The sequence below is a fragment of the Vidua macroura genome, chromosome 10 (assembly GCF_024509145.1).
Source record: "Vidua macroura isolate BioBank_ID:100142 chromosome 10, ASM2450914v1, whole genome shotgun sequence".
Classification (NCBI taxonomy): Eukaryota; Metazoa; Chordata; class Aves; order Passeriformes; family Viduidae; genus Vidua; species Vidua macroura.
Window position 1 is genome coordinate 4441823 of NC_071580.1, and position 23085 is coordinate 4464907.

At 47.8% G+C, this 23085-nt stretch overlaps 1 protein-coding gene across 6 annotated transcripts in view; it reads right to left on the minus strand.

Annotated features, from left to right (window-relative positions):
- The window catches only part of TNIK (TRAF2 and NCK interacting kinase), a 153812-nt gene that overhangs the window by 16502 nt on the left and 114225 nt on the right, over positions 1-23085 (minus strand). For 2 of the 6 annotated variants that reach the window (XM_053985817.1, XM_053985813.1), the window contains exons 13-22: positions 21749-21859; positions 21197-21283; positions 19716-19916; positions 15270-15434; positions 13384-13623; positions 11053-11159; positions 8619-8782; positions 7405-7502; positions 6659-6682; positions 2604-2788 (exon numbers count right to left, since the gene is read on the minus strand). In XM_053985817.1, coding sequence (XP_053841792.1) covers positions 2604-2788; positions 6659-6682; positions 7405-7502; positions 8619-8782; positions 11053-11159; positions 13384-13623; positions 15270-15434; positions 19716-19916; positions 21197-21283; positions 21749-21859 — 1382 coding nt within the window. The remainder of the gene's footprint in view (positions 1-2603; positions 2789-6658; positions 6683-7404; positions 7503-8618; positions 8783-11052; positions 11160-13383; positions 13624-15269; positions 15435-19715; positions 19917-21196; positions 21284-21748; positions 21860-23085) is intronic. The other 4 variants (XM_053985815.1, XM_053985818.1, XM_053985814.1 and 1 more) reach the window with 4 other exon arrangements.

Here is a 23085-nt window from a genome sequence, read left to right on the forward strand (position 1 = left end):
TTCCACGATCCTATTTGAAGAAGGGAGCTGGAATTTATTACGTTTTAGGACTGCCTGAGATTGGATGTCACAGGTGCTGAGCAGCCCCCATTACTTCACTTGGCAGCCTGGCTGCTTAAATATAACTGGAACAAATCCACAAGCAAACGACAAGCACCCCTGGATGATCAGACCTGTTACATTACATTTAAAAGCCTCACAGACCAATTGCTTCCAGCAGTGTGAGGCAGTACAACCTTTAACTCCTGTGCACACCAACAAGCCTGGAGGCTTGTGAGGGAGCCTGGTCGGTGAGAAGCCAAAACAGCCTGGATTAATCATGGGGTTACTGGTCCAAGGTGGGATCTGAGCCCTGGGGACCCCGAGGTGGGACTGGCTCCTTGCCTAGATCGTATCAAACCTACAACTGGACAGGCATCACAAAGGCACTCCAGACAGCAGCCCACCAGACTCCTACAGCACCTTTCATGTGAGGAGCTCACACCTCCCTACCATTAGCTTTTCACCAAAGGATGAGAAAATAGCACAGTTATTCTAGTTTTAAAATAAGACAACAGGGCCAGAGGAGGTTATGTTAATTTTGAGACTGTACAGCCAGTGAATGAATGGCTGAGGTAGCCCTGAGGTCCCAAATTTCATCAGTGCGCAGATTCCACGTCATCCTGCAAGAATTCCCTGGCCATGGGCAAGAGCTGGCTTGCACAGCTCAAGGAGAGGGAGCTGAAGGGAGTCAGAGTTTTCAGATGGAGAAATGCTATCTCCAGAGGTGGATGGAATTAACAGTCCCTCCTATCCACTCGGACACAGAGCAGTGGATAAGTTTATCCCACAGCAGAAGAGACCTGGAGAGAGCTGGAATGAAGAGCAGCTAAGTGCTCAGGGAGGATACCCAGGGAAGTTTAAACATGAGCTACACAAAGATCACTCAGAAGGTGCAGCAGAAGATGAGATGATCTCTCTTGGCCCCACTTTCCAGTGACAAACACTGAACACAGGAAAATAAATCTCTGTTATAAAAACACCGAGGCTAAATTCGAGCTAAGGTCCCTTTTGTGAAATAAGGATTTAACTCAGAGGATTTGCTTTCTTTTTCCCCAGACATGGGGCTGTGCAGCTCTGCCTGCAGACACCCCTGCATCTCCACCCTCTGTCTCTGGGACACTCAGAGACAGGACTTTATGGGACATGTGGCATTGGGCTGGCAGGGGCTGGGGGCATCCAGCTCCCTGCTGTGCCTGTCATCCCACACATGTGGCTGCAAGGCACCCACTGAGATATTTATCCACTGGGAAGTGCTGTGTCAAACCCAAGGTGTCTGAAGAAGGATGTCAGCACACATTAACCACTCCTGATTAAACTCCTCTTCCATGAGCAGCTTGAGGCCCCTTCTGGCACGCCTGACTGCCCATCCCACTGCTGCACATTCAGAGCCATCCCTCTGCCTCCTGACTTGCTCCAACCAATTCAAGAGCTCCGATTTTAATTCTTCTGCTGGAAGGAAGCTCCAACCCAGGAGCTTGGCACTCTGAAAAACTTGGACCCAAGGAGACATGGTCTCCCTGCCACTTAGAGGGCTTCTGTGCTGCTCCATGCCCCACCACCATGAATCAGAGAACCAAAGAATTGTTTAGCTTGGAAAAGATCTCTAAATTCCTTTAGTCCAACCATCCACCCAGCACCATCATCTTCACTGCTAAACCATGTTCCTGAAGCCAGGTATGCCTGCATCAACTATAACTCATTTAGCAGGAAAAATGGAAATGAACTGATTAAAACACAAATAATCCCCTGAAACTTTCCTACAGCTCCTCTGTGAATTCAAAGGGGCGGGATTCAGATCCTGCTGCCAGGCACAGACCTCCAGAAATGCCCCTGCAAAGCACTGGGTGGGAAGCCTGAGCAGAGATGCTTCAGAAACTCTCTCTGAATGGCAACAGCTCCCTGTGAGTGCTGAAGCTGTGCTGCCCTGATCTGGAGAGACTCAAATGTACAAGTGTCCCATGGGACACAACAGTCTGCTGATCTCTTCATTTTACCACTTCAACCCACCAACACTGACTGTGCCAAGGGCAGAAATCCAAGACAAAGATTCAGGATTATTATAATCCTGGCTCTACCAGTTGGCACTGGGCAGGACACCAAGTACTGACACTTTAGCATGGCTTAATCTGGGGCAAGACCAGGCTCAAGAGCAGGCAGAGTTTTAACACATCCATCCCATGGGCAGAACCCACGGTGTGGGTGAGGTCAACTGTGCCCACTCTGGCCAGAAACCTGCCTGGCTCATCAGCAGGTACAGCTCCATCAGCTTTGAGCCAACATTCACTGAATATGCAGCAGAAATAGCTCAGTTTTTCCCATTAATTCTCTCTAGTTTGGAACAGGAAAAACACTCAGGTGAGTACATCATCCCTTGCAACCATGACGCCGTTCCCAGTGCCAGCCACCAAACATGGACACGCTTTGGCCATGTCCTTTATCACAGCTACTGCTCCTCCAGGCCAGGGTTTCTCCTCCAGGCCACGACACGCTGGGGTTTCACCTCCAGAAAAACGCACACTGGGGTTTCGTGGTTTGCCCCCTCAAAAGAAAGCGTTCCTCACATGAGCCGTGGGATGTCACTGACAGGCACGGTCCCATCATGTGTCTCGTTCTCCCCATCCTCCTCCTCCTCCTCGCTGCTCTCCGACTCCTCGCTGGAGGAGGAATAGTCTGTCACCTTCTTCAGGGGCCGATTGGTTTCCTCGATGCGCAGCTCCCTCAACTCTTTGGCTAAAGCCGTCAGATCCTAAAGGGGATGGGGGCAAGGAAACAAGGAAGCGATGGCTGTTACATTCAGAGCGAGGAGAATGTCACATACATCTCTCCAAAAGCCAATGCTAACAGCACGAGCAACAAGAAATAGCTTTACAGAGTCGTTACAAACATGAGACAAACGTAAGACAATGTTTGTAGCATGTAGCATTTATTAAACAAAACAAAACTGATTTACGCTCACTGAAAAGTCAATAGCCAACCTCTTCTTTTTCTCTTTGGAACGTGTATGTGCATATATATACACACACTTATATGTATATACACGACAAAATTATATTTGTTGGAAAAGGTGAAGTTCAGTCACCATCATAGTAAACTGGAAAACAACGTCACTTCAAAGATTGGCTCGGAGAATTTCTCCTGCAGGGTTTTCTCTTCTTTCAAACTTCTCAAAGAGACCCCGTAATGGTATTTATTCTGTAATAAATGCATTTGGGAAGGAAGCAATGACAGCATCTCCCATGGAGTGGTGCAATCCCCACGTCAAGAGCTGCTTCCATGGTGAGTCTCCGCTGTCGGGCGGCTGCCGAGAGGTGGTGAGCACGAGGAGAAGCGCCCAGCTCAGCCAGACTTTGGAGTCACAGCTCTGAGTCAGCCACACAATCAAAAAATAATGATAATAAAAAAAAAAAATCCCTCAGCGGGACCCATTAAGCACTTTATGTGAAATGTGGCAGCCTACAAGCTAAGGGAGAAAGAAAACTAAAAAAAAAAAAAACCAAAACAAACAACCAAAAAGCCTTGAAACAAGAAAAAAGATAGGAGCAGTCCCAAATCCTAGTCATAATTTTTCAGTTTACCATGACTTTGATGAGGTCTCAGACCCGACAGTCATATAAAATAGACACTGCTATTTCAAAACAAGGAACATGGCAGGCACCGTGTAGAAAAGAGACTTTTTGTTATCTTACATGCTTTTATAGCAATGCAGGGGGAAGCAGTAGGGCAGAAAAGCATGAGAGCTCGAATTAGAATGGGTTAGAGAACTCTGTTGCACAAGACATGCACATGACGAACAAAGCATTGCAATTGTCAGTCTTACCATTTCTCCCTATATTAGTGACCGAGGTAGGCATCAGTGCATTCGGTCAGAGATAAAGGATTAGGGAGAAAGAAACTCATTGAAAAAGACTAAATTCCACAATTGTCTTACGGCCACACTCTCATTTACTGCATTTCCAGTTTACCGTTCCAGCAGGGCGACTACGGCAATATTAATTATTGTTGCAAAAGGAGCTCTTAAAATCTATCCTGTCGACACGTGAAGAAAAGGATGGAGAAGCTCTATGGCTGAGATGCAAACCCAGCTTGTTTTTTAATGGTGAGGTAGGAATGTTTTGTAAGCAATCTGAGCCCACACCTCCCGGCGGGCTCCCACCAGTGACAGCCACACATTCTGCTCCCAGGTCTGCCCTGCCCAGGCTCTGAAATAGAGACTCCCCTGGATAGTGGAGAGCTTTGCATCAGACCCAGAAGTATAAGCATCCCAAAAAAGCCCTTTTTTTTTTTTTTTTTTTTTAAATTGGTCAATCCCTGTTTCACAGCAGGTACCTGTGATGGGTTGTATATGGGTTGTTCAGCCTGGAGAAGAGAAGGCCCCACAGGGAGACCTCAGAGCATCTTCCAGCACCCCAAGAGGCTCCAGTAGAGTTGGAGAGGGACTTTGGACAAGGGTACGGAGTGACAGGACAAGGGGGAATGGCTTCAAACTGACAGAGAGTAGGTTTAGATTAGATATTGGGAAGAAATTCTTTATTTAGTCTGTGGTGAGACCCTGGTACAGGTGGCCCAAGGAAGCTGTGGCTTCCCTATCCCTGGAAATGTTCAAGGCCAGGATGGATGGGGGTTGGAGTGACCGGGGATAGTGGAAGGTGTCCCTGCTTATGGATAGGGTTGGGGGGAACAAGAGGAACTTTAGGGTCCCTTCCAACCCAAACCATTCTCTGATTCTGCAGTTCTGTATCACTCCAAATGGTCTCTTCAACTTTAAAGAAAGGCTTTTTTCCATGATTAAAGAGAGATTGTGGTATTTCAAGAGCTCCTTTTCGATGCCAACATGTTTGGGATTGAAATAGAGTCAAATCTGCAGTCACGACAACTAATTATTTTAATTAGTGCTGTAGCAGCTTCTATGATACGACTGCTTCTTTTCCTAAATAAGAATCAGTGACAATTTGAGCAGCTTAACAATGCTTTCCATTTAGAGTATCAAACATGCTCTTTTTTGAGCACTTGCCTTTGAATTCAATTAGAGCCTCTCATTTTAAAAGGGATTTGAGGACTGTGTAAGAGTCTCTTAAAACTGCAGCTGGACTTCTGCAGCACAGGACTAGCACTGAACTCCTCCCTGTCACAGCACTGGACTGTGAAAATTACTTCTTTTTTGCACCTTCCACTTCTAACGTGCTTCAAGGCACCCTATCAGCCTTTTTTGGCCATCACTAGAAGATAGTCAAGTATTTTAAAAATCAGCTTAATTACTTTTTAATAACTAATTTGAAAGTTATAAGAGCAGTAATACTCCCAGACAGTATCATCAGATAACTCATATTTCCTAGTAAAAGCTTTGCCTCGGGATGGTTAATTCTTTGATGCTATCATCTTGTTTAAGTAATGAGCACTTTGTAGGATTAAACAGCTTCACCAAGTTGTTCCTGGACCAAAAACAATCTGACAATTACAAAGTGCTCTGTACTTCCACTCATGTTCCAAGTGTTATTACTGAGGGTGACATAATACATAAGTTAGTAGTGTCAGTGCTCTTTAATTATTTTTAATTACAAAGCCTTCTTTAGATTTAATATTTGCTGGAATCAAGTCAGATTGGTTTCCGAAATGACATCGCTCCTTGAGCTTGAATTCAGCACACACGCTGCCTCTATTTAGACACTGATTCATGTGCTTTTTTCTTAACAAAGCACCTCATTAAACAAAATGTATTGCTCATATTTTATCCAAGAGAACAAGTTAACTAACCAGCACATCTTCCTTCTTTCATATCTTCTATTTTTAGAGGAAAGAGGCTGCAGAAGAAGCTGCTGAAACCAGTGCTTTCTGCTACAGCCCTGCAGTTACCAGTATCTGCAGTGTGCACAGCGATGCGTGTGTGAGGCAAGTTAAATGTTAAATCAGGAATGCTGGGTCTTTGCCCATGAATGTCTGAACATTCACCACTGCCAGATGCACATTTAAAATATTATCCTAAGTGAAAAAGGTGTACTTCAGGACTCTCATTTTTTAAGAGGATGAATGAGGACCAGCAGTGCCATCAACATCCGAGGTGGCTCTGCTGACTCTGGCTTTGCAAGTGGATGCTGGTCCACGAGAATGAACAACCCACTGCTCTGTTTTTCAAGCACCTTTTTTTGAATTAGGCTTAGAACACATTTCAAAAAGCACTTGGTGGCCCCACTGAAATCAGCAGGTGGCCAGGGGCTGTGGCTGAGAGCAGAATGTGGTGAGGAGTCCAGGCTGCCCGACCTCCTCCACCGGCACGAGAAACCTCCGCTCTCGCTCCTTCTCCTTCCAACACGTCGAACAACAGCAGCACCACCTGCTCCCCCACGTGAACACTGGGATGCCTCTGCCCTGGCCTCCATGCAAGTGGTGTGGCCAGCAGGTTTTGGGCAGGCCAGGGCTGAGCAGAGCACACCAGCAGTGCTGTCCCCTCCCCGCGGGCGGGCTCCCGACGCCGGAACGCCACCGGTTCGCTCTCCCGTCCGACCCGAGATCGCATCGCCACCTTTTATCAACGCCAGCACCAAGAAAACCCAGCTCGGAATTAAGCACTAACTAGTCAACCTTGCATAGGCATGACCCACTGAGAAAAGATATCACTAACCTCATCTATAGCTTTCTTATAGCTCTGTGGGTAAAGGAAGAATAATCAGCATCAGAGGAAACAGATCGGGACAGGAAAAAGCCAGAGGAAGGGCAAGCAGGTTAGAAATAAAATTAGAATTGTTAGCTCAACGCTGTGGAGTGTAGAGAAAAAAAAACATCATCAACAAAACATTAATACACATTAAAATAGAGAAGCAGTGGAAATTCATATAGTTTTTAGGCCAACTCTGCAGTTTTAAGATACAAATGTCAACAGCATTAAACCAGGAGGAAACACTTCGGATGAAATTTTGCTCAGAATAATAGAAGGGGAGTGTACAGAGACCACTACCAGGTGGGGTTTTAAGCTGGGAAGGCTGTAGGGGGCTGGTTGGTTCCCCAGCCTTCATGAGCAGAGCATCCCCCTGACGGGTGCTGCGGGGGACATGCAGCACGGAACACAACAAAGTGCCATCGGCCACCGCCGCGCCCAAGCTAGCAAAGCCCTTAAGCGTCTGCTTCACCTGGAAACACAGGCTTAAGTGCTTTCCCCTAGGCTTGGGCTCCTGGTAAAAACTCATGCACTCTCTTAAGCATTCAAATCTCCCAGAGGCTCTCGCCGTACTGCTGCTTTCCAGTCTCTCTGCTGGAGCAGCAGCAGTACTAGCCTCGTTTTTGGGGTCCCCGCGGTTGTGCCACCGCACCGAAGGGAAACGTGGCCAAGCCAGCTGGCAGCATTCCCAGGGGAAGGAATTGAGGACTCACAGCGGGTCGGCTCGGTCGTGTCACATCCCTGTTGTCCTCCTGCTTGACCTTGGCGGGCTCATGGGAGAGCACAGGGGACCCTTCGGGTTTGGTGTTCCCTGGTGAAAGGCAGGTGGAGAGAGTGGGAATTAAAATGCTGCCAAAAGCCACCACTGGGACAGGTGGGAACAGGGGCTTCATCATCACTTTGCTTCTGCTGTCTGAAAAACACTCCCGCTCCTTTCTGCTCCTCCACCAACAGAGCAAGACAAGCCACAATCCTGCCCAGCCTCCACCAACAGCCCTCTCACAGAGTTACTGCTCCTTTTCTACTGAAGAAACAAATTTACTTTGCAGAAGAGCAGGGCATGTGATAAATGAAAAGCTCTGCAGCATCTGACATCGCTAGGACAATATTTGTCACAGGATTTCTCATTAGTAAAAACAAAACCAAACCTGAAATGACAATGGGTTACAAACTCCTTTTATTGACTACCCAGAGGACTGATGGTTTCAACAACAGACACCATCATCTTATGGCCAAGTCATAAAATATTCAACGCATGGAGGCAGCATTTATCTCAATGTTCTTCAGCCCTGGGGAATGGAAGCGTGGGGCTGTGCCAGAATGCAGATATGTGGGTGTATGGGCTGTGGCAACTTCACTACTCTGTTGCCATTAAACAGCAGAATGGAATATCCTTAAGAGAGGCTTTAGGATGAGAGGGAACAATCTGGCTACACACACAAACCCCATGTCAGCACGGCTGCCTGGTGAAAGCATTTGAGAGAAAGATTCTTACAGGTTACACCACTCCTCTGATCCCATCTCGGGCACAAAGATAAAACCCCCAAAAAATATATATCAATTAAAAGTGAAACACACTCCCAAAGAAACCACATCAGGAGAGGTGCTCCTGGGTGGATGAAGACAGGAAGCACACTGATTGCTTTCTTTGTTTACCCTAAAGCATAACTCCCATCTCCTTTTGCCAAGGCTACTTGGCAGTGAGATGCTGTGGCCATCTTATATCAACCTCCAGGGAAATGGGGCTGTTGGCAACTCTGTCTGCAAGGAGGCCAGCAGGTCACAAAAGCACATCAGAAATGATGGATCCTTTGATTTTTTTAAAGTTTTTAAAAAGGAAACATGAGATCACAGGCCTCTTGTCCTTGCTGCTTGTCAGGAAGCCTCCCCAAGTGTGCCTGGTGCTGAGGGATGTTCCCAAGCTCACCTCTGACTCTGTTGCGCTCGCTGGAGCCAGCCTGGGAGCCAGGTTGGGATCCACCCTGGGAGCTGGGCTGGGAGCTGGGAGTGCTGGAGCTGGAGGAGCTGCCACTGCTGGTCCTCTGCAAGGGGCTCTCCACGATGGTCTCTGTCCTCCTCAGGTCTGGGTTGCTGCAGGAGGACAAAACAGAGGGGCACCATCAGCCAGGGTCACACCCATCCCCAGGGCTCCAGACCCTTCCCACACTGACAGGAGTGGCTGCAAAGGCCAGGAGAGTCCTCCTCAGCTGGAGGAGACAGGGCTGAGGTCACCAATTTTGGGTGCACTATGACCATGACCAAAAAAAATTGCCTAGAGAAACTTTCTGCTCTTATTTGGTAAAATTTCACAACCATTAACAGATTCTTTGCTCTCGATCCCCCGTCTGTAGATTTGCAAAGCTGGAGTTACCTAATTAGCCACCAAAATTCTTCTTCATAAAAGCAGGAATTTGTCATGTGCTGTTAGACAAAGACTTCAGCAAAGCAAGGATCTCAAATTTGCAGCAAGGCTGCAGATCTCTTGTACCACTTAATTCAGAGTCCCCAGTTTTCATGGCTTCACTTCAAACTTGCATCAGATATCCACTTTTCCTCCTTGATTTCTCTCACCCTTGTGAACACAGATAAATCTAGAATAAAAAGTGCCCTTGATACACAAGGAGTGACTAATATCTCTCTGGGTATCAGATGCCTTTAGGAAATTAATTCTTACTTGGCATTGAAATGACATCAGAAGAGATATTAATGCAGAGTTAGGCAATTTGGTTTTATACAATGTTTCTGGAAGTGATTTTATTCTAAGTCCTCTTTAAAATGTATAGTAAATACTCCCTCATTTGTCACAACAGGGTGACAAATAAAAGAAGGGGTATTTTTGTAATATTTGCATTTATGCATGGGGAGAATCAAGAACCAATTGGAAAAACGGGGGAAAAGGAAAAATATTACATTACTGTGAGAGAAATCAAGTATGAAATAATTTCAATGAAAACTTAAGTTTAATGGACATGTGGTAGCATCCTAATAATTTCCAATTTTCATCAAACTGAAAGCCTCCAGTTCATGCTCTGTGGCTATCCTTAGCTAAATTAACTAATGAAGTATATTTGAAAACTTTGCAACTGATGTATATACATGCACTGACCAGGACTGGGACAGTGGGGGTGCAGGAAACACTGGGCAACCTTGAATTTGAATCCCAGATTCCCATTATCCTTTTTACTTTCAATACCATCACTTATAAAGATTACGCAGTCCAATATCCCTCTGCATTTTAAACTGTCCTTCAAGCAACAGCTAATTAAAAGAACAACATTTTCAAGAATTCAAAATCTTTCAGCCTTTGGCAAAGAAGAGCAACAAACCATGATATGCTTTTTCTCTAATTAAAAAAAAAAAAAAAAAGAACAACAAAAGAATACTCTTCCTCCTACTGCTGCCCCTGCCAGTGACTCGGGGCTGCTGCCCGTGAGTTTGCTGAAGCACAGAGGGGGCACTGAGCTGGAAAGGGAGGCGTGTGCTGACACTGGTGACAGCACACATCATGAACATCCCCACATTCACTTTTTGACCTCACCCTCTGAGGACAAGGCAGGAAGAAGAAACCAAGCAAGGCTAATTGGAACTTGCATTTCTCCCGGGATCTGCCCCGTCTGAGGTCTCGTTCTGTGAAGCAGAGACAAGCTCTCGCATGACTAAGTTGTGTTTTTTCCATCCAGCTCTGAGCAGAGCCTGTCAGCTTCCCTGCTCGTTTGAAACGTGCCCAGGGACAGCTCTGACACGGCAGAGATGGGACCATGGCAATGGCACAGCACCTTCCTAGGGGCTCACTGCTGTGCCAGAGCTGGATCTGGCTAAGCTGAAGGCCCAGCCCTAGGAAGCTGAAAGGAATTCAATCCTCGATCTACATCTAGAGAAGGTCTCAAGAGTGTCTGTCCTGCAGCACATTCCTTAGTCATTATCTGTGAAAACCTCCTCTGATGCATAAGAAATGTATGGAATGTACCACTGAGACCTCCCCATTGGCTTATAGGGATCCACTGATATGCAAGAGGTGAGAACCAGGACCTAATTCCACTAAGGGGAGCACCCAAACTCCTGTTTGATTCCACAGCAGCAAATGCAGCATCCACCTCCAAACCCTGCAATGCCCAGGAATGCATTCAGCCAAGGGAGCAAAGCCTCCAAGGATTCCAGTGCTCAAAGCCTTGTCAGTTCAAATCACTGCTGGATGCAAAAATTCATCCCAGACTCAAGAGAAGCCTTGCAAATGTCGTGGTGTTCAGCCACAAAAGCAGGGCTGGACTCCAGCCCATGTCTGGGCTCCCAGCTGGGTGATGCAGGACAGTGCAGCAGTGGCACACCAAGCTCACTCCTGCCCATCCCCACCACATCCTCACCTTGCCCGAATGGGCTGGGAGCCCAGCCGGGGCCCCAGGGCGCTGCCATTGCCTGGGGAGTTCTTCCTTGCCAGGGCAGGGGATATGGAAGTGGTTCGTTGAGGCACCTGCAAAAGAATGGAGACATCTGCAGTCACCCAGTCTGGGCCACTCGCTCACCTGAGCCATCACAGACCACCTTCCAGCTCTGCCTTAAGGCTGATTTACAACTCATTTCCCACTGAGAGAAAGGCAGCATTTAGGGCAATTATAAAATACAAGGCTCTCAGCTTTTAGAAGGAATCACTGGAGTGTGAGGCAGCAGCAAGCTGCAGTGGTGCTCCCAGGGATGCTCCTGGCACAGGAGCCCCTGAGCAGCCTGGCTACCACCAAACAGGGCACTTACTTCTAGAAGAAATGTATGCACATATACACACACAAATATATATATAATTTAAATCTAACAAAATCCATAAAAGTAATTTTTAAGGTAAAATTCAGACTGAAGTGCATTTCAACAGCCACAACAGACGTTTTGTATCTAGCTCAGATATGACACATGCCAGCAGACAGAAGGTGTTGACTGGTGGACAAACAAGAGGGTTGACAGTGGGAAGATCCAGACTGACCCACCTAACACTGGGATTAAACACTGTGACCTTCAGGTGCTGCTGCTGCTGGCAGAATGGCTCAGCACGAGCACTCGAAGCCAACCACAGCCTACAGGGGCAGTGACAGGTAACCCTGGAACTCTGCCCCATCCTATGGGAGCTCAGGCATCACTGTGTGGCCACAGGTGCAGTGGCCTCATCCCCCAGCACCTCAGGTGACGTGGAGAGGCAAGACAATACTCACCATTCAATACCTTGCACCAGGTAACAGAAAGGCCAAGGGCTTGTCAGGACTAGCAAGAAAACGGATTAGGCTTGGCTTTTTTAAAGAATAAACACACGGTTGCATTAGGCAAGATAAGAGAATATTTAGAGAGCCTGGACTGCAGCATCACCAGCTGCAGCATGTCCCAGTACAATGCAGTCTCCCCTCCAGGTAGGACACTCTGCAGTCAGGACTTGGGGAGTTTTCCACCTTCCTCTGAAGCATCCAGCCATAAGCACTGGCAGAAACAAGACCCCGGACCATGGAGACAGCCAGTCCTGCCTCTCGGGGCAGTCCCTTCGCTCCAAACACCTCAAACCCACCTCGGGCAGTCCAGTGTGAAGTCAGGCTCCTCATGGGTGGTACTGCCAACACAACAGCCCTAAATGTGATCTGGTGGGGATCCCTTCCGAGTCCATTTTCCCTCAGCCAAGGGGGAAAACACTGCACAGTGCTGGAGAACAGCTTTTCTCCCAGCAGCCATGGTCTCACCACGCAGGGCATCACTGCGGCTGAGCGTCCTTCTCAAAGGACTCAAGGCAAAAGCCAACATTAAAGTGCAGGGGCTTTTTCTTAATTAGGTTAAAACCAGGCAGCCACCCTCCTGCACTATGGAGGAGCCAAGCACACAGACAGTTCCAGAAGCTGTTGGCTTGCTGTTGCCTTCAGCAGAGCACTGATGTCTCCTCTTGCTTGGTGACAGCAGAAATAGGAGCATTATAAACACCCATGACACCACCACAGATCCCTTGCACAGGGAGGCTTACCTGGTGATTGTGACTTTGCTCTTAAAAAGGCAAGTCGCTCACTTTGCAAATACATCGAAAAATTGCCTCTCAATCAGGGACAAATACTGCCTCCCTGTCACTAATCAATTTATAATAATTTCTCCTCTGTAAAAATCATCCTGGCTGAGCACTGATTCACTGTAAGTGGAACTTTAATGGCCAAGTTATAATTCTTCCAAAGTGAAGGTGTATAAACAACACAATCGAAATATTGGTCCAGAAGAATCCTAATTAAAGAGGTACTGCCAGACACTGCCAAAATGTCAATGAATGTATAAAGCTGCTGGAGCCCTTACAAGTCTTCCATCAATATTGATCGCAACTGGAGGCACCGTACTGGACTAAGAAGGACCTGTCTTATTGAGTATGACAAATTTTATGTTCCTATAATTCTATTTAAGCAGAAGGTTGTTTTTTATCCAAGGGAAAGAAGAGATTAATTTGTTTTGGTCTCTGTCTGAGCTCGAGAACTTTCTTTGCTGGAGGGCAGTGCTGTTTTGCAGCTATTCTGCAGCCAAGAGCAGCTCCCAGCATGTCCTGCAAACCCTGCCTGAGGAAATGCAGCCCCTGGGCAGGTCAGCCCCCGCTGCAGAGCCTTGGGGCTCAGTCCTGCCCACTCTGCTTTGCCAGAGGGACTCAGCTCTGGGATTGCCTCTGACGTGCTGAAAGTGAGGAGCGATTGTGTTACCTTTGGTGGAATGTCTTCCTCCTGCCGTAACCAAGAACTTCGGTCAAACTTTTCAATGCGAGGGGGCAGAGGAGGGTTTTCTGAGGTGGGGTCCGAGTTCTGCCTTGGCATCTCAGTGCGGTGAGAGGTCACCGTCAGAGCCTCCTGAAACCCAGCCAGTCCCTTTGCAGGCTGTTCATGCAGTGACTGAGACCCAGACAAGGAGCTTCCTTGGGATTTCACAGTGACCAGATGTGGAATCTAAGCACCAAGTCAAAACAGAACTATCAGTCAAAACGGAGGGTTAAAAATAAAAAAGGAATAAAAAATAATTTAAAAATTTGATTTAAAAAAAAAAATTTTGATTAGCACTTTGGATGCACTGAAAAGCCCCCTTGGTCTGAGATCAGCACTGCCTTGGTTTCAGGAACTTCTGACTTACATCACTTCAAGGCAAGATCTGTTAAAAATCACATTCCCGCACACGCTGTGCCCGCCCCAGGCTCTGCTGCTGCTGGCCCAAAGTCCAGCTCCTACACCTGCACCTCTGTGGTTGTACTAATGAGGTTTGGCATGGATTTTCCATGTTAAAAATGAAAAAAACAAAAAGAAGGAAACGATAATAAATAATAATTGATTAAAAAAATTGTCAGGAATTCTGAGGCATAGATGGCTTAAAAAATATCTTGAGGCATGAGCTTCTATAGGTCTTGGTGGCTCCCATGGACTAGCCCTACAGGTTGCAAGTTTAAGGAATACTGACATCTGTTCTGGGAAATCTGAAAAAATCACAAGGTTACAGTTTGGGAAATCAGAGCTTCTTCCCAGGACTCTGTGAAGCTGCACTCCTTTGATACAACAGGGTTGTGACTTTTATTTGAAATTTCTACATACAGGTCTCTGTATGTGTCCATGTCTCACGGGTACACAACTATGCACATACACACTGACAAAGGGCTCCGGGCTTCAAGCAACTCTTTCATGAGTATTTTATTGCCAAACAAAAGTCTTTGTAGCTGCTGATGGTACAGGATGCCAAGAAGGTCACTGAAAATTATTTGGACAGTCAGAGGGATGACAGTGAAGTGGGGTTTTGCCCACTTTCCACTTTCCTGATGTATACAAAAAAGTATGTTTCAGGGCTTTCCTGCACATTTTTGTTTAAAGCTGGCTCTGTACTGGAGGTGCCACACGTGGCTGGCACTTAGTTGGCAAATATTCCATAGAAAGCCCAGCTGAACTTGGAGCAAAGGCTTTATACTTCCCTCTGAAATCCCTGCAGGAGTCTGTGGATCTGTGGGAGCTATTCCAGGGGCTGGACCAGAGCCAGCACTGACACTCCTACAGCTTTTGGTGGCAGAGTACTTGCAGACCTCATGGCCGGGAGAAACTTCTAAAATGACGATGCCCCTCCTCTGTGACAGTCATGGTGATCTATGCCCTCTACAGATGTGTTTGTGACTGATGTCAACTCAATGGAAAACCAAAACAAAACCTTGAATCAAAGCGGCAAAGAAAGCAAAACCTCTTTCTGATGATCCTCAGCATCAAAGCATCCTGGGTCTGTTGTACCAGGCTCTGTGGTTTTAGTCCTTTACATAAACCAGATCCAAAGAGGATCAGAGCAACAGCTGCACTGGACCAGAGCAGCAGTTCCTCCTGGTCCTCCAGCTTGTTTCTAGCAGTAACCAGTACGTGATGCTTCAAAGGAAGGTATAAACCAGCGTGATGTTGCTAACACATGGAGGTGACAAGAGGAATACACTCATGCATGTAGATGCTGCTCTTACTCATGAATATGCTTAAGGCTGAGAAATCAGGGAGCCAGGTGCTATTTCCCTTCATCCACTCTTCCTTGCTTCCTTACCAGCACCCCCAGCATCCTGGCAATGGGGGAGCACCATTACCTGCGGGTCCACGGGCCGGAGCAGGGGTGGGGTCCGGGCTGGCTGCACGCCGCTGATGCTGAAGGACTCTGACCGAGGAGGCAGGTTGGGGTCAGAAATCCTGTTGGCCACCTTATGGGGCATGGCCGGCGAGCTCTGGCGATTGAGCCGGGAGCGCTCCTCCACCTGTGGGACATGGGGAGAGGGGTCAACGCCCCCAGGAACCCATTTCCAATGGAAATCCAAGGTATGCATAAACATACAGAAGGCTCTTTTCTCTTTAGGTATGTCACCCTTGCGCCAAGAACGACACAAGAACAGACGAGGACGCAGCGTAAAAAGGAAGAAAAGAAGGCCTTAATGGAAAGGAAACTTCAGCTTAAACAGACTGATACGATACATTCTATTTGATTGGTTAGTTAATAAAAACATTTTTCTCACGTACTGTCCTCGAGAGGAACAGAAAAGCAAGGTGGAAAAACACCACCTGCAGATTGTTTATACTAACAAGTTACCACATTCCTACAACTTCCTAAAAATTCTCACAAGCCCCTGTGAGTAACGATTGCCGTTTCTCTCTCCCTGACCAGGCTGGCATCCACACAGGTATATCATATCTATTGCTTGATCAAGGTGGTGATCAGTCATAGGTTGGACTTGGCAATCTTGGAGGTGTTTCCCAACCTAAGTGATTCTGCAATCATGGAATCCAAGTTATCCATCAAACTGTGCAATAAATGTGTTTTAAAGACATGAAAAGGACTGCTTGACTTTATATGCTTAATTAATTTCTGAATATGAAATGGAAAAATTAAGAAACTAAAAAGAAAAAATAAAAAAAAGGCAGCACACCTCAGAGAGATGTTACTAGAAGATGACTCCTGAGAAGCTCTTGCTTCTTCTCAAATGGATCTTTAAGTAAGGGGACCATTTTCCTTCACATTTATAAACACTACAACAGGTAGTTTTGTTTGATCTGAATAAAAGAATAAACATGGCAGCCAGAAAACTGTTGGCTTTGATCTGAATTTACCAAGTCTGGCACCTTGTCATGTATGGGAGGTGAAAAACCTCTTTTACTGAGAGAGAACATCAACCCAAAGCCCACTGTTTTCAGCTACCCTTGATGGGAACACAGTGGTTTCAGCTCACCCAGCCGTGCCATCCTGCAGTTAGGCTGTGCATTGATATTCAGGCAGCATATGCTATGCAGAATTTTTGATACCTTGAGATCTGATGTGTATTTTATTTATGTGTCATTAAAGTGTTAAATACCCCTAGCACATCTCAATTCCACCGTGGATGATGCCACGGTAAAAGGCAATCTTTACAACACGTTTGCCTGGAAAGAACCACAGCTCTTCTTTAAATAAAAACTCATGAAACAAAAGAACCATTCTATGAATAAAAATGAATCCTTTTCAGAGACTGAGCACGAGACAGAGTGAAATATAGGTAAGAAATTTGTGTTACAGACTGTTTCTTTTTTGAGTTCATGAGGGGTCACCTGGGCTACTGCCATATCCTAGAAGGTCACCACAACTTCCCCAGGCCCACCAGCGAGCAGAGGCCGTGCAAAGCTCTGCTCAGCAGTGCCCAAGAAAGGGGACACAGGGATGCGAAGGGGAGCAGGGTGGGAATGAGAATTCCCTCTGAAAAGGGAGCAGCAGCCCAAGTGCTGGGTCACAGGCTGCTCCAGTCCATCTCCTCCTCAGCCAGGCCTTGTTTAGCAAATACTGATCCATAACAGAAAATTCAGTAATAAAGAGAGTTGCTAATTACACAACCACAGCTCAGAATGCTAATGCCACATCCCTGGCTGGATCACAGAGGGTCCCAACATGATCTCCAAAAAGGTCCAAATAGTCCATAATTTTAAGAGATGTGCCTAGAAAAAGAGGGCAGGTCTGGGACAGCACCCAGGCTACATCCCAAGTTAGCTTCCAGTGGATAATCCTGAGTAACAAGATGAGCAGAAGGGGCAGCAGGAGGGAATGTGCATCCATGCATTTTGGCAGGACTATCTGCTCAGACTGTTTCGTTCAGCATCAAGAAAAATCCTTGACTGTGCTCTGGGGAAGCTGTGAGAGATGCAGCACAGGCTGGTTCCTCACCCAGAGCTTTGTCATCACCAACAGGCCAGTCCCTTAACCAGGGGATGCAGGGACACGACCACAAGGTGAGTGGCCACAGCCTCACCTTGACGCTTTATCCCACTCCTGCAGGGTCTTGGGGTCACCCTGTGAAAACCAGTGAGGTGGGAAAATGTGTGCATAAAGGAGAGGTGTGAAAAGCAAAGATGGGCACAGTGTAAGGAGGGCTCAGCTGTGCTGATCAAGCTCCTACGAGAGAAGACTCGAGATCAAAACAGCATAAAAACGAGGGCAGTATGGGATATAATGCAAAATCCTCAGGAAATGTCCAAATAAGCTTTGCACAGCCTCCAGAAACTGTAGGCTGAGCACCAGACTTGTCTTTTCATTGTTCCCACAGGAAAACAAAGTCTCAATATTTCTGTTAAATTAGCATGCATGGGTTGGGTATGGAAATTGCTAAACTACAACAAAAACCATGGTGGGCTCATTAAGTATCAGCACAAATCTATCTGTGGAGCCAGCAAAGGTGGGCCTTCAATATATGCAGCAAAGTACCTGAATTGTGTTAAAAGTAGGACTAAACAGAAGATAAAACAGGATGGAGGCAAGAGGAGTCATTCTGGGAGATTCCAAGGGTGCTCTGCTGAGGCAGTACATCAAACTACTGCTCCCAACAGCAGGAAGATGCCACAGCTTGGAGCATTTAATTAGAAACCAGACAGAGTGACACAGGTAAGGAATAAATGGTTTGGAGAGCTAATTGGTGGAAGCTGGAGAAGTTCCCCAACAACAGGAAACCTCATCTTCCCTATGATTTTGGCAAAGGGCAAGAGGCCACGTTCTGCTGCTCTTATTAACATTGTGCAGTTCCCAATGTCCTGCTTCCAGCGACAGCATCAAAAAGATGCCAGCCCCATGAAATAGAAGAAATGGGCCTTTGTGTTTTAAAGGGAAAGCTAAATCCAGCACTCTTCTCCCTCATCCCAGATAAAAAAATAATATTCCTTTTTACATCTCTTTGCTAAAGTTTTGCAAACAGTGCCAGAAGTATTTAAGCAATCTTTTAGAGGGTTTACTTAAACCAGGCAATAAAAGACAGAGTTTATTCGCTTGTCCCTGCCCACTACCTACTCTCAGCACTCCAGCAGATGGACAAGAGCGGCCCAGCTCTGCACAAAGCTGCAGAGGCACCACCCAGGTGGAAGCCTCTCTCATCAGAGGCAGCTCAGCACATCTGGAACACCTCATCTGCAATCCCACTCATCAAACCTCTTCTTTCACTGAAAGGGCTGGAGAATGATGATGCAACTCCATAAAAATCTATCATCTGATGCACTGCCACCAAAAGAGTCTGAAGAGTGAACTGGAAGGTAATAAAAGAAAAGTCCAAGCGAGTGTGTAAAGAGGTGAAAAGAGTTTTAGACACCCATATCTATCCCTGTGATGGCTCAGAAAGGCCAAAAACATATCCCTGGTCTTTTCTTAGCAACTGGTGGCTGAACTCCTTGAGCATTCAATGCTTGCAGGTATTGTGGATGCAGCTGAGGACTGGCAAGAGGAATGAACTGAGCTGTATGTTGGATGCACATCACATGTCTGCCAGGACTAAAGGATGCCAAGCAGTGCTCCTGCTAAGTACAAAGAATAGGGAAGTTATTAACAGATCTTTCTGCCCAGGAGTAGGGTTACAAAAGTAAACAAAAAAAGAACTTTAGAAAAATTAATAGCAAAAGCAGACATCAGTCTTACTGAAGTCACCACAAAGAGATTAAGGAGAAAGAGTTTGCACATGATCCTAAATCTGCACTGCAGACAATGCATGTCTTCACCTTTTCAAGACTATTCAGACTAGCAATAATTAATATTCAAGATCTCACAGCTATTACAATCCCCTCTTTTTGCCTGAGAGAAAAAATCAGGAAAGAGCAACCCCAAGGGATACAGCCTTGAGCCTGAGGGGAAAAGCTGTCCAACCCCTGCCTAGGTGGAATTAGGGCTCAGCAAAGAACTTCACAACCATCACCCTCTGCATTCACCCTGACCCCTGCAGACTTGTGGACATGACAGGAAGGAGAATGGCAAGATGACCTTCAAGGTCCATTCCAATTGAATTCTGTGATTCTGTGTCCACAAGCCCCCAGCCAGGCTGAACCCCTCCAGGAGGGATCCATTCTCCTTCTCACATGGCCTCATGGAAAAACCTCCCCGTCTGTACAAACACAGACACACTGCACCGAGCTGGGGGTGCTCCCAGCACAGCTTGATGGCATCTCCTGCATCCCCACCCTGTGCAGCACAACCTGCTGTGTGCATTTCAGACCCAGCCCTGCGGATGCACGCGAGCACCATCATCCTCCCCGCTCTCCCTCACCTCCTTGGCCCACGCTGGCTTCTCGCTGGCATTTATCCCTTCTTTGTAGTGGTAGAGGGGTTTCTTCTCTGCTGGCCTCTGGTCCTGCCGCTGCTGCTGCTGCTGCTGCTGCAGGGACACCAGGTAGTCCCGCTCCTGCTGGAGCTGCCTCTGCAGCCTCTCCGCCTGCCGCTGCTCCTCCAGCTGCTTGCGCTTGTACTCCTGCCCAGGAGAAAACACAGTGACAAGGTGCCCAGCCAGCCTGCAGCCTGGTCTGTTTGGGTCAGCAATGGGGCCTGAGCATCTGAGAGGTTGTTTTCTGGCACAGCTCGCTGATTTGGAAGACTTTGGGGCCTGAGCTGTAAAGCATCCCCAAGGAGAGACAGCAGAGCCAGCAAATTCAGAGTTGTGACTGTGCCAGTGATGCCTTGCAGCCACTGAACTTCCCCGTTTGGTAGGAATGGGGGATGTGAGTGCTGCCTTGTCAGGGAAACCCTGCAAGACCCACTGAGGGCTGATGTTTGCTTAGGAATTACCACTGACTTTGCCCAGTTTTTTCTGGATAGAAAAATGAGGGATCAATTCAATGAGGTACCAAACATCACCTGGTCAAGATGGGGCTCAGAGTAACCTGGTCTAGTGAAGGGGTCCCTGCCCATGGCAGGGGGTAGGAAAGAGATAGTCTTTAAGGTCCCTTCCAATACAAGCCATTTCATGACTTTATGGTCAGACAAAACCTGACTGAAGCCAACTCCTCTGTAGGACCAATTAATTGATCCTGGGAAGAGCCAGACTGCAAAGCCAACTGTGTGATCTTTCTGAATCCCTACAGCTCTATGAGTTTAAAAGAGTAAATAATTTTGAGAAGTCCTTTTAAAAGATAATGGCTTGTGTGAGGGCTTTTGTTTTTCCTAAATAAAATAGCAGGACAAAAAAAAAAAAACCCAACCCTGTAGATTAAAAGAAAATGCAGTAAGAGTAACAGACAGCTACCAGCAGTAAAAAGGATAAGTCAAACCCAAATGAAATAAAAAAGAGGACATCTAGAATGCAAACAGCACACAAGGGAATAGACAGTGTTCCTGCAAGGAAATTGAAACAAAAGCCTTCACTCAGAACACGAAGAACAGCATGGCAGGGTGGGTTTGATGGATGCAGGCACGTAACAGCTCAAACACCCCAACATGCTGCAAACAGCCTCCAAAAACTTCACAGCAGCAACCAGGGCTGCTCCTCTCAGGAGAACACACACACACACCAACGCTGCGGAGGGGACGCGATGAGAGCCGTGCACCATGAGGGGAGCCCGCCCCGAGCAGATCGGGGGATCCAGGCATGCTGCAGCCACAGAGCAGGACAGGAGGCTCCAGGTAGGGTGGTGACAGTGGTGTCCCCCATGTCTGGGCACGTCAGGAGGCACTGGGGGGACACGGGTGCACGCGGGCGCATGCGGACACGACAAGGGCAGAAAGCGGCAAGCGTGGCCGTGGCCTCCCATTTACCAGAAGTAGCGCTTGCTCCTGCAACAACTGCTGCTGCAGGATCTCTAACTGTCTCTGCTCCTCCTCTAACTGTCGCCTGATGTACTCCTGGAGGCATGGGCAGCAAGGATCAAAGGAAAAAGAGAGAGAAGGTAAAAGAGCCAGTATTTCCGGAGAGGAAGGAGAATGAGGTGGGCACCCACATCCGCCCCGCCCAAGTGATCTGATCAATCAGCCCTGGCACCCTCCATCCCTGCCCAAAGAGCCCAGGGTGTGCACCACTCTACAAGAATGGAAACCACTGGGAAATGGCAAACATTACCCAAGAATAACAAAAAATCTGACTCCAACAACAAGCAGGCGTGGAAAACCTGCACCAAGTGCCTTCACATCTGCGGGCCAGCAAGTGGATCCACACAGAAATAAACAGCAGCAGTGAAAGCGACACACGCAGTGTTAAACAATTAAGCAATTTGCTCTCAAGTGGTAAAAAATGAGTGTTTACAAGAAGATCTCTGATTAGAGGCAGAGGAATCCGTGCTGAAGGCGGTGGCCCCACTCCCACCCCGTTACCTGCTCGTGCTCTGCGCGCCGCCGCTCCTCCTCCCGCCGCATCTGCTCCTCGTAGTGCCGGCGCTGCTCCCGCTCCTGCTGCTTCCGCAGCTCCTTCTCCCGCCTCTGTTGCTGTGGGAGGCAGGAGGTACAGGTCAGCATCCCCATTCCCTCTCCCCGGGAGACTGAAGTCCTTTTTCTCATCGTTTTTGGGGTGTCCCCTTGCCCACAGACCCCGAGTGCCCCCACTCATCCAAGGAGATGCCTTGCCAGCAGGCTGGTCCATCTGGGTGGCAGAGGGACTCCTTGATCCCACTCCATCCTCACACACTCTGGTGTTTGGCACTGGCCGTGGAGAACCCACAGCATCCTCCTAGCCAGAACCAGATAATTTCTTCTCCCAACTGCAGATGAAGCCATGGGGGCAGTGCATGGTCCCCATGTCCCAGCATGGCCAACCAGCAGGTTAATGAGGCCTCGGACACCTAGGAGCCCATCACCTAAATGTAACACCTCAGCCCCAAACCCACCCATGAGGATGAGGGACAGAACCAGGGGACTTACTGCCTATTGAGAGGGAAATGCATCCCTCTTTATGCTTGCTGAGACCAGAAACCAACAAGGAAGACTCAAAATCCAAGGGTTTTTCCTTTTTGAAGGACTAAATGAGCAGGATGGGACTTCCCTTGATATTCTCAGGTCATGCCTGCCCCACTCCCTCCTGGGTGCACCCCTGCCTGCTCCACTCTGTAGCACCTTTGCTGACAGCAATCCGGGAAGTTTTGGGCTGATGACAACCAACAGCCTGCCGTGAGTCACCCTGGGCACACCTGCAGCCCCCACACGCCTGCTTTTAACCCAGCCTAACTCCTGCAGCTGCCCCAGCCATCCCGGGAGCAGGGGCTGGCAGCAAAGTGCTGCAGTGCTGCACAGGCTGCTCGCCAGGGCAGCCCCTCACTGCAGCACCACATCCAGCATCGGCAGAGGGCACTCAAATGCCGGGATTGGCTACTGGAGCTGCCTGCCCTGACTCCATCATCTCCATCATCTGCTGGCTGCAGCCAACGGGAAGGCACCCGCTGAAGCAGAAACCTGGCCCTTTTTTCTCCTGTCTTTTTTTCTCTCCCGTTGCCAACACACGGTGGCTGAGCAGACTGCAGTGGGAACGCTGTCACTGGAGAAGCTGGCAATGCCATGCATTCACTGAATCGTGGGGAGGGCTGGAGCAAGCAGCTGAAGAGCTGGCTGAGCATTCCAGAGACTGAGATGCCTCCGTGTGAAACTGCTGCTCTGCAGGAACCTGCACTGCACAGACTGATTTAAAATCTGTATCTGTCTGTAGATACCTATAGAGACAC